The sequence below is a fragment of the Typha latifolia genome, chromosome 13 (assembly GCF_019914945.1).
Source record: "Typha latifolia isolate L0001 chromosome 13, TyphaL0001v2, whole genome shotgun sequence".
Taxonomy (NCBI): domain Eukaryota; kingdom Viridiplantae; phylum Streptophyta; class Magnoliopsida; order Poales; family Typhaceae; genus Typha; species Typha latifolia.
In genome coordinates this window covers 5878742-5890479 of record NC_133098.1, presented here as the reverse complement: position 1 = coordinate 5890479, position 11738 = coordinate 5878742, and the positions used below count along the sequence as shown (strand labels likewise).

The 11738-nt window shown below is 43.8% G+C and overlaps 1 protein-coding gene across 1 annotated transcript; it reads left to right on the top strand.

The window, feature by feature from the left end:
• The first annotated feature begins 9933 nt into the window (after positions 1 to 9933).
• LOC140799504 (caffeoyl-CoA O-methyltransferase 5-like) lies at positions 9934 to 11194 on the top strand. Its single transcript, XM_073153822.1, has 5 exons — positions 9934 to 10116; positions 10229 to 10308; positions 10397 to 10541; positions 10624 to 10755; positions 10840 to 11194. The coding sequence occupies exons 1-5, from the start codon at positions 10024 to 10026 to the stop codon at positions 11131 to 11133; spliced, it is 744 nt and encodes a 247-aa protein (XP_073009923.1). The 5' UTR covers positions 9934 to 10023; the 3' UTR covers positions 11134 to 11194.
• Positions 11195 to 11738: the final 544 nt, after the last annotated feature.

The window sequence follows — 11738 nt, the reverse complement described above, 5'->3', positions numbered from 1 at the left end:
GGTATTGCTAGAGAAGAGGTAAAACTACGGGAGGAAGAAGAAGTAAAGGAAAAGAAAAAGAAGAAGAAGAGAAGGGAAGGGAGGGAGGCTCACTTTAGCGGTAGCGGCGGTGGTGGCAACGGCGATGACGGCGACGGCAACAGCGGCAGGCCGGCGTCGATAAGAGAAGGAGAGAAAGGGAGAGCTTGAGAGTGAAAGGGAGAGCTTGAGAGAGAGAGGTGATTAGGAGAGAGATGAGGGTAAGAGAGAGAGAGAGAGCTATAGAGAGAAACAGTGAGGGGGGTTGCAGCGGCGACGACAGTGACGGGGGCGGCAGGCCAGCGTCGGCAAGAGAGAGAGAGAGAGAGAGAGAGAGGGAGGGAGAGTGGGAGAGTGAGTAAGACTGAGAGAGAGAGAGAGAGTGATACGATTCGAACTTCACCGATGTCATCTCGAGCATGGGTACAATTTATGGGTGTCTTTGTTTCTTATTTTAGTGTTTAATTCTTAAAAAAAAATTTCTATATGTCGCGTTCGAACGCGGGTGGAGTGCGTTCGAACACGCTTGTGAACGCCTGCATCAGGTTCGCACATCCAGAGAGTGTGAAATGTGTGTTCGAACGTGCCTACGAACGTCTGCATTATGTTCGCACATCCAGAGAAGTGCGAAATATGTGCGTTCGAATGCAATTCAGCGGAAATGTACTATTTAGGGTTAATAATTGTCATTTTTGAATTGTTTGGTTAGCCTCTAAAGGTGTGGATGGCAACCATGGAATTATTATTGAATAAATTGAGTTTTTGCCTTGTCTCCTTCATCTTCTTCTCTCCCGTTCTCTCGTTCCCCGACGAAGCCACTTCTAACCTCCCTCGACCAGCCAATCACCCTAGTCTCTTAGAGGTAGCCCTCTCCTTCCCCTTCTTTCAATCTATCCATCACTTGCCCTAATCCTTCCATCACCCATAACCCTTCTACCACCACTTGCTTACGGGTGCCACCCCATTAACGCCAGTCCACCACCATCCACCATCATCTAGGATCTCGTGCCTCCATCCACGGATCCTAAGATAGACTACCCGATGTTTATCAACTAGACGATATCTTGAGATCCCGACATCCGATTCACCTGAAACTTGATTTGTTGGAAAGCGCTTTTCCGGGGCTATAACATATCAAAATATCACATTGATCCAATGGCGGTATATTTTGAGATCTATTTCCAAAGTTCTATGTCAGATCTTGTCCAGATCTGAAATTTAGGATAGATCGAGCCTTGGCCAAAAGGGGAGATCATATCAACCTGGTATCAAAGCCACCGTTCCTCGAACACGCGCTTCCTATAACAACAACCAGAGCCATGGCTGCACGGCGAGATGAGGAAGAAGAGATTCTCCTAATAGAGGAAGGGGAAACGGTTGCGGGGACTTCCACCTGCGGAACTACCGGACTAAATCGGAATACGAAATAGCCTAGTGTTCAAGCCGCGTTGGGGTCTCTTTCCGAACAAATGACCATCAACAACCAGATGATGATGGAGATGATGCGGGAATTACGGGCGAGAAGGGAAGCCTTGGCAAACGGGAATACACCATCGACCCCACAACGCGAGTCCACTCTCACGAACCCATCGCCACCGGTTCAGAATTTGCAACCACAAGAGCCGCTGCTGTCACCACCCTATGGGAAGAGACAAGCAAGGATGGTTCCACCAGTCCCAGTTGCAGGTGAACTCATCCGACGAGCGAACCACTATGCAGATTACCTTGGAGATCTAGATCCATGGGCGGGGCAATATGAACCAGAACCGCGGTGAGTTAATTAAAATTGAAGGAGAGATCATCAACCATTCATGGTGCATCCTCCTCTAGTTAGACAAGGACTTGGACATTATCCGGATTGAGACAACGGCATCCGTGGTCAAATCGTGCGTCTCGAATTCCCCAAGTTCAAAGGTGGCAATCCGGTCGATTGGTTGTATAGGGCGAAGCAATTCTTCGCATACCAGGGTGCGGCGGAAGAATATTATGTGATGCTTGCGAGCTTCCACCTTGAAGATGCGGCGCTTCATTGGTTTTGAGCAACCAATGCTAATGAGGCTATCAAAACTTAGGCTGACTTTTGCGCCAATATCACATGGTGATTTGGAGCATCGGGGTATGAAGACTTTGATGCTCTCCTCTCAAAGATGGTGCAAAAGACCACGGTTGGGGCATACCAAGAAGAATTTGAGATGATAAGTAGCCGATGCCAATCCCCATGGATGGATCAGCAACTTCGCAGCACCTTCATCTTCGAGTTACGGGGAGACATACAAGTTGACGTGAGGACTTTAAGGCCTAGAACCTTAAATGAGGCCTTCGAAGATGCGGTGCTCACGAAAGACAAACATCGAGCCATGAAGTTACACCTCAAATAGAGCTGGACAAGCCAAGGAAGCCGTAATCCAGCTCAACCAACCAAAGCGGCAAGAAATGTTACTGACATACCAAGAACCGTTGCTGCAATGGTGCCTCCTCGAGTGCCCCTGAAGCCATCCCAAGATGTGAAGTACACGCCTAGAGGTCCTAGACGAGCACTCACACTTGCTCAAGTGGAGGAACGAAGGGCTAAAGGCCTATGCTTTCGTTGTGATGAGAAATTTGTACCCGGGCATCGCTGCGCTAAATCGATGGGATTGGTGATGCTAATCGATAGATTGGAGGAGGCTGAGGATGAGATTGCAGATGAAGATGAGGGTGTGGCTGGATAGCAAGGAGGAGTAGCTGAGGAGAAACCTGTGGAGGACATGATGGCCGAGATCTCCCTCCATGCCTATTCCGAGATAGCCGCACCAAAGACTTTTTGGGTGAACGGTGTAATCAAGACAACCATTGTGAGAATCTTGATCGACACTGGATCCACCCACAACTTCATGACAAGAGGCTTCTTAGGAAGATTAGGCTTGAGTCGGAACCCATGGAAGGGTTTGATGTGATGATTGGAGACGGCACCACATTGCGGGCATATTTCATTTGTGGAGGTGTGGAGTTGAAGGTACAAGGCCAATGTTTCACATTGGATCTTTATCCGTTGGCCTTGCGAGGTGATTACATTATTTTGGGGACTCAATGGCTTCGAAGCTTGGGGCCCGTGACATTTGACTTTACAAACCTCTCATTGATATTTTGGAGGAATGACCAGAGAGTGATGCTGGATGAAAATCAACTGCTGGATGCAAGTGAGCTCGTTTCTTTCTCAACACCCAATTTTCCTTTTTTCTCAAATCTACGGAGAGCCAGCGCAGGGGATAGTGATCTGGTCCGACTCATGGAGGAGCTGAGAGAGAACCCATCATGCCACCCCGAGCACGAGGAGCGCGACAGGTTGGTACTCGAGCATGGGCGGATCAAGGTACCCGCGGATGAAGAGATACAAGCGGACAAAGGTACCCGCGAAGACTATTGATGGCACACTTCCATGAGACTCCTATAGCAGGCCATGAAATGGTCTTACGTACCTATAAGCAGTTGGCCCAAAACTGTACATGGAAAATGATGAAGTTGGACGTGAAGAAATATGTGCGTGAATGCCAAATCTGCCAACGAGTCAAATCAGAGATGCTCAAACCTAACGGGCTATTGCATCCACTACCTATACCGGAGCATATTTGGGAGGACATCTCCATGGACTTCATCGAGAGGCTGTCGGAGGTTCGAGGACAATCGGTGCTGTTCATTGTGGTGGATAGGCTAAGCAAATATGCTCATTTCATAGCATTGTCGCACCCGTTTTCAGCAAAAAAGGTTGCTGAAATTTTTGTTCAGGAAGTGGTGCACTTGCATGGGATGCCTAGGACGATTGTGTCAGATCGGGATCGCATCTTCATCAGCGAGTTTTGATCCGAGTTCTTCAGATTGCAAGGGACTCGAATCAACCTTAGTTCAGCTTATCACCCCGAGACGGATAGCCAAACTGAGGTGGTGAATCGCGGACTGGAGCAATACTTGTGATGCTTTGTGGCGGACCAACCAAAGGATTGGGTCAAATTCCTTCCATGGGCTGAACCGCTCATCACTCTAGCATCTGCATGACCCCATTTGAAGCGGTTTATGGGCGCACTCCCCCTATCTTGCGTACCTACAATAAACTCGCGGTAGCAGATAGGACCGAGCTCAACTTGGAACTTGCTGATCGAGATGAAACCTTGAGACAGCTCAAGATTCAGCTAGCAACAGCCCAAAACTGCATGAAGCAGACTCATGACAAAGGCCGGTGTGAGCGAGAGTTTGAGGTGGATCAATTGGTGTTCGTTCGAGCTCAACCATACCGGCAATCCACATTGAGGCCAATTTTGAACCAGAAGTTGGGTCACAAGTACTATGGTCCGTACCGAGTGCTACAATGAATCGGTCCAGTAGCTTACCGGTTGGACCTACTTGAGGGGACTAGGATCCATCTAATTTTCCATGTATCGGCATTGAAGGCCCAAATTAGGCCTAACCATGTGGTGGGTTCGGCCTTGCCCGAACCAATTGAGGAAGATGGCCCAATTGAACTGGTTCGAGTCTTAGGCCATAGGAGAAGACACCATGGATCTAGATTGGAGACCGAAGTGCTGATCGAGTGGCGAGGCAAGCCCACTGACGAGTGTACCTAGGAGCTAGAGTCAGATATCATGGATCGCTTCCCCAATTTCAAACCTTGAGTACAAGATTGCGGAAGCATGGTGGATTGATACGATTCAGACTTCATCGATGTCGCCTTGAGCATGGGTACACTTTAGGGGTGTCTTTGTTTCTTATTTTAGTATTTAATTCTTAAAAAAAATAAGTTTTCTATATGTCGCGTTCGAACGCGGGTGGAGTGCATTTGAACGCGCTTGTGAATGCCTACATCAAGTTCGCACATCCAAAGAGTGCGAAATGTGCGTTCGAACGCGATCGGCGAAAATGTACTGTTTAGGGTTAATAATTACCATTTTTGAATTGTTTGGTTAGCCTCTAAAGGTATGGATGGCAACCATGGAATCATTATTGAATGAATTGAGTTTTTCCTTTATCTCCTTCATATTCTTCTCTCCCGTTCTCTCATTTCCCGGCAATACCACTTCTAACCTCCCTCGACCGGCCAATCACCCTAGTCCCTTACGGGCGACCCTCTCCTCCCCCTTCTTCCAATCTATCCATCACTTGCCCTAATCCTTCCACCACCACTTACTCACCGGTGCCACCCCATTAACGCCGGTCCACCACCATCCACCATCATCTAGGATCTCGTGCCTCCATCCACGGATCCTAAGATAGACTACCCGATGTTCGTCTACTAATCAGACTATATCTCAAGATCCTGACATCCAATTCGCATAAAACTTAATTTTTTGTAAAGCTCTTTTCCGGGGCTACAACATATAAAAATTTCACGTCGATCCGACTATGGCATATTTCGGGATCTATTTCCAAATTTCTGTGTCAAAACTTGTCCAGCTCTAAAAATCGGGATAGATCGAGCCTTCGGCAAAAGGGGAGATCGTATCAGAGAGAGAGGTGATTGGGAGAGAGAGTGAGTGAGAGAGAGAGAATGAGAGTCTTAGAGAGAGAGACGGTGAGGGGGGTTCGGCGGCGGTAGCCCGACGTCAGTAAGAGAAGGAGAGAAAGAGAGAGAGAGAGAGAGAGAGAGAGAGAGAGAGAGAGAGAGAGAGAGAGAGAGAAAGAGAGAGAGAGAGAGAATAAGTGAGCGAGAGACCGAAAGAGAGAGAGAGAGAGAGGTGGTGAAGGAGGGGAAGGCGGCAGGTGCAGCGGCCCACAGTCTACATGGCACGAGGTTGTGCCATGCAACACAATTTTTTTTTTCTTTCTTTTTGTCTCCTTTTTTTAATTTAATTTATATATTATTATTATTGTTATTAATATTATTATTTTATTTTATTTTTATTTATTTTTTATCTGGGTTATTACAACATCTCTCTAACTCACTCCCCTCCCTCCCCCACCCCATCGAGCCTCTCTGTCCTCAATTTTGTGTATTGTCATTGAACAAAGCTCGCTGCCAACCATGTCGATGAGTTCTTCAATGAGTCCTCTTCCTCCTCACTCAATAATTTGGGTTGTATAGACCTTGTCTTCTCGTTTGCGGCTGCTCATTGCACTAGGTCAGGTGGAGAAATTGGCCGACTAATAGTTGATAGTTGGCGACCTTCGAAGTCAAGGAGTTAGCCATGGTGATGTGCCATAGTTCAAACACTATCTTGACCATCGGGAAAGCTTTGATGAGCCTTAGCGTGTCGACAGGCTTAGCGCTAATTTGGACTACATGTCCTCTAATCATCAACCCTCCATAGACTTTGATGACCACCATATCCCCTTCCTTGACTGCTTTCTCACTTGCCTACCACCTTGTCATGTTGCCCTATCCTTCCCCGACGTTTAAGCCATTGTGGTTCTATCCTTCATCTTCCCCCTTTTGTTGGTTATCATTCAGTACTTAGTAGAAGTGGTTGTGCCTCAAGACTCCTCCATGACAACCCCTTCCATCTTCTCTCACTCTTTTTGGTTGTCCAAGAATAGGGACTCGCTAGCATCTTTCTCCCTATTTTGGTCCATGTGTTTGAGTGCATGTAAGTAGAGGGAAAGGGGGGCTGAACCCCTCCTTCATGATGGGCTGCCCCAAGCCTTAGTGGTTGGGTTAGGCCAGCTTGAGCCCATGCCCTTGCAGGTTGGGCTAGCTTGGCTCAAGCCTAAGAGGGGACTATAAGCTAAGTATCGCTCGGGCCCAAGAGTGGGTTATGAGTTGGGCCTAGCCCGAGCCTATCACTAGTTATTCTGCTCTTGGTTTTCTTTATAATTAGCTATCACTAGCTGTTCTGCTCTTGGTTTTCTGTATAATTATCTTTTAAATACTGACAATTGGTAATAGCTTAGTATTTTGCTTTAAATCTCCCAAGAATTAGCGCACACCCTTAAATAGACTAGAATTAGAGTGGAGTATTCTTATCACTAGAAAAAAATTAGTGATTCTAGGCAATTAGACTAATACCATGTCACTAGCACACGTGTAGTACCACAAACAGTGTGATCTCTATATCTCGATGGTACTCGATAACTCCCTAAATTAGTGTAAAAGGCAAGAAAATTTATATTAGGGTTAAATAAATTTTATCATTTTATACTTATACTCAAAATCACTTTACCTCCCTCTACTTCAAAAAGTCTCAAACCAATCTCTATACTTACAACTAAATTGATACCGTTAAATTTTCTATCTAAATTAATGTGGAGCACCCAAATAATTTTAGAAACTAAATGGCGGGATCACTTCCCTCATTTTCTAGTTTTTTATGGATAAAAATGCATTTCCTCTTTTATATAAGCATTTCTTTCTCATTGATATCGAACTTTCTTCGTTTGCTTTTTTTCGACCAATGGCTATTTTAATGGTCTCTTTGCAATCTCAAAACTGTACTTAGGGAAGAAGATGAAGTTGCCCAAATAAAAAAAACTAGATCAAAATTCTATCAATTTTACCTAACAAATCAATGGGGTATTTTGGTCATTTGGTCGCACGTTGTTAATTTAGATAGAAAATCTAACAACATCACTTTGATGGTAAGTACAAGGACTAGTTTAAGACTTTTCTGCTTGATGTCCTAATCTATGGATCCTGGACAATCAAGCACACTGTTTGTTAGACTTAGACGACGATTGGATTGTGATACGATCACGCCTCTGGCTATGGAGCTCTGATACCAGATTGATACGATCTTCTCTTTGGGGCTAAGGCTCTGATACCAGCTTGATACGATCTGGCACAGAACTTTGAAATTAGATCCCAAAATATGCTGTCATTGGATCGACGTGAGATTTTGATATGTTGTAGCCTCGTAAAGCTTTCCAACAAATCTAGTTACAGGCGAATCGGAGTTGGGGATCTCGAGATATCGTTCGTTTAGTGGCCGAACGTCAGGATGCTCTGTTTTGGATTCGTGGATGGAGGCACGAGATCCTAGGTAATGGTGGATGGTGGAGGACCGGCGTTAATGTGGTGGCACCAGTGAAAAGCGATGGTGGAAGGGTTGTGGTTGATGGAAGGATTAGGGCAAGTGTTGGATAGATTGGATGAAGGGGGAAAAGAGGGCCACCCCTAAGGGACTAGGGTGATTAGCCGGACGAGGGAGGTTAGAAGCGGCGTCGCTGGGGATTGAGAGAACGGGAGCGAAGAAGACGAAGGAGGCAAGGCAAAACTCAATCTCAATAATCAATACTAATTTTGGTTGCCCTACACATCCTTTTATAGGCTAACCAACAACTCACATTAACCCTAAAACACAATTTTCGCCGACCGCATTCGAACTCGCCCGACCGCGTTCGAACGCACCGAATTAGCTCTTCTGGATTTGTGAACACAATGCAGGCGTTCGAACGCGCCTGTCGGTATTTGCGAACGCGATGAAGGCGTTCACAGTGCGTTCGAACGCACCGCATTCGAACGCACAGTACATTCTCTTCTCCACGTTCACAACCCCGTTCACAAACCGCGTTCGAACTCACTCCACCCGCGTTCGAACGCGACTTACAGAAAACTTATTTTAATGGAAATTAAACACTAAAACATGAAATAAAAATACTCCTAAAGTGAATCCATGCTCGAGACGACGTCGGTGAAGTCCGAATCGTATCAGATTGTTGACTGACGAGAGCCAAACCTTTTAGAGTATTTAAATTGGACATTCACTGTCGTCGTAATTTAAGCTTTGTAAGAGTTCACCTAGTAGAGCATTGGATGTATTTATTTTCCTATAGTGTAATATTTTATAAGGGGTTATATGTTTTTCTCCCTTACTATATTTTACTTTCAGCATGTATTATTGTATTTAGAGACTCTACTGCTTTTGTATTATTGATAGACTTATTGCAACATGTAGTTATTTCTGCTATTTTGATTAGTTATGGTGTTCATTGTAAGTTATAAGGGGTTTTGTATTATTGATAGACATTGACTCTCATCCTAATGAAAGCCTAGTAGAACATTAGATGTATTTATTTTCCTATAGTGTAATATTTTATAAGGGGTTCTATGTTTTTCTCCCTTACTATATTTTATTTTCAGCATGTACTATTGTATTTAGAGATTCAAACGCTTTTGTATTATTGATAGGCTTATTCCAACCTGTGGGCCCTACTTTTATTTCTACTATTTTGATCAGTTCGGGTGTTCATTGTATGTTACTAGCCTTCTCGGCCTCCGCGTGAATCTTATGTGAGGTCAATCTCACATGAGGGGCAAGTGACAGGTTAAGAATGTTTAAGGTAAACTCCATACGTAATAAAGAGGAGGAAGAGAAAAACATATTAGACAACACAATACTTGCAAGCTTACAAGGGTACAAGCCACCAAGCTCACAGATAGAATATTATTTCTTGCAAAAAAATACTATTTTTTAAAATATTTTTAAACTTTAACTAATTAATTTTTTTAAACATAATATTTTCATCTAATATCATTAAAGTCAAAGGGTATTTTGGGTATCATATCAAAAGTTATATTTATACTCTTAGTCTAATTTATAATTAAATACTATATTTTCTTAACCTAGTTCAAACTATCTGCTACATTTTCTTAGCCTAACCGTGTTCCAGTAGTAAAAAGATTGAAACCAAACTGACCATACCAGTCTTTTATTAAATCGAGAGTTTTGCCCCCACGTAGCTACGCAAAGCTTAGGCTCAGTTCTTTTTCCGTCAATGTATCATCAATATATCATCGTTGTCATCTTTGTACGTTTATGCAACGCCGGTCAGCTCAGTTCTTCCCCAACGAAATATCAGTGGAAAATAGGGTGCGGAGAACGACTTTTGTCTTACTAGGTAACTAGAGTTTAGTTAGATGGCTTTGATCAGACGTATGCTCAACGAAAGTTCTAACTGGTAGCCACAAACGTGGTCAAATAGCTCTCCTTCCCCCAAAGATATCTCTGTCTGCATTATATAAATCCCCTGCCTCCCCCTCTCTAATCCTACCAATAACGAGAGCCTTTTTTAAAGAGAGAATTTTATTTAGCACAGAGGCTGATGGAAGCAAAGATCAAGGCAGAGGGATTGGATCCACCGACTGACAAAGATAATGGACCCAAGAGCTTACTCCAAAGTGAAGCTCTTTATCAAGTACTATTGTCTTTCTACTCTCTCTTAATTATATCGATGGAATTAAACTTCCCTTGATTCTAATATCTTTAGTTTGAAATTTTATTATTATTATTCTCTCATGTAATTTTAGTACATACTGGAGACGAGTGTGTATCCTCGCGAGCATGAGTGCTTGAAGGAGCTCCGCGAGATCACCTCCAAACACCTATGGTACTTCTCATTTGATATGATCGTTTAAACTAATTAGCTGGAGACGAAACGAAGAAAATATTTACAATTAATGTGGAAATTACAACAGGGGTCTCATAGCCGTCTCCCCCGACGAAGGGCAGTTCTTGAGCTTGCTGCTGAAGATGATCGGCGCCAAGAAGACGATGGAGATCGGCGTCTTCACCGGTTACTCCCTTCTTGCCACCGCCCTTGCCCTCCCTGACGACGGCAACGTAATCGATCTTACGGCCTTCTTATGGATTGAAGCTCTATAATTTAAAACTAATTATGTAAAATAAATACTTTTGATCACAGATCCTGGCCTTGGATATTGACCGGCAGAACTACGAGCTAGGGCTTCCTGTAATCGAAAAGGCCGGCATATCACACAAGATCGACTTCCGCGAGGGTCCTGCGCTGCCCGTCCTCGACAAATTGCTGGAAGATGTGAGATTCTCTGCTATCCATTCATTTATGGAAACTTGAATTTTATTGCGGCGATTGACGTGTGTTGAATGTGAGTGAGCGCAGGTGGAGAACCATGGGACGTTCGACTTCGTGTTTGTTGATGCGGACAAGGACAACTACCTCAACTACCACGAAAGGCTGCTGGATCTGGTGAAGGTGGGCGGCGTGATCGGGTACGACAACACGCTGTGGTTTGGGTCGGTGGCGCTGCCTCCGGACGCTCCGCTTCCAAAAACATTAAGCTTTTACCGGCCCTTCGTCCAGGAGGTCAACAAGGCTCTCGCGGCCGACCCTCGTGTTGAGATCTGCCAGCTGCCGGTCGGCGATGGCATCACTCTTTGCCGGAAGATTAAGTGATCGTAATCTACACGTTATTGTTCGTCCTACTTAATAAAGACACAATCTGTCTTTCTTTCTACGATGCGCCATTTTTCATTACTATTTTTGATTGGTAAATGTTAGGGATTAATCAATAGATCCTAAAATATTTCTACTCCAATCCCTAATTTAATACGTTTTAAATCCATATTAAAACCATGAGTAGAAGGAGATTTGTTTTGCAGAAACGTACTTATATGCTAAAGAAAAATCACTAAGCTAAAAATGGGGACCATTGCCTATTAAAGTGAAAACTACTTTTTAGTGATTATAGGTTTCTTTATTTCTAATTTTGCCCCTCATAGAAAAAGAAATTATACAATGGTATCTACTCATAAATTTCATGACATTCATACTCTTAAGCCAATTAATTAATAATTAATTAGATCACTTAATTTTAGGCTATTTAAAAGATAGCGTACACATTTTAATTATGTCCCAATTATTGAAATAATATAAATTAATTCAATAATCTCCCACTGGGCCATATATGTAATCTAACAAATGTGTTTAACCTTATGAGCTCAGTAATTTGCTATCATGATCTTAGAGTATATTTGAATAATCTCATCCATCAACTATAT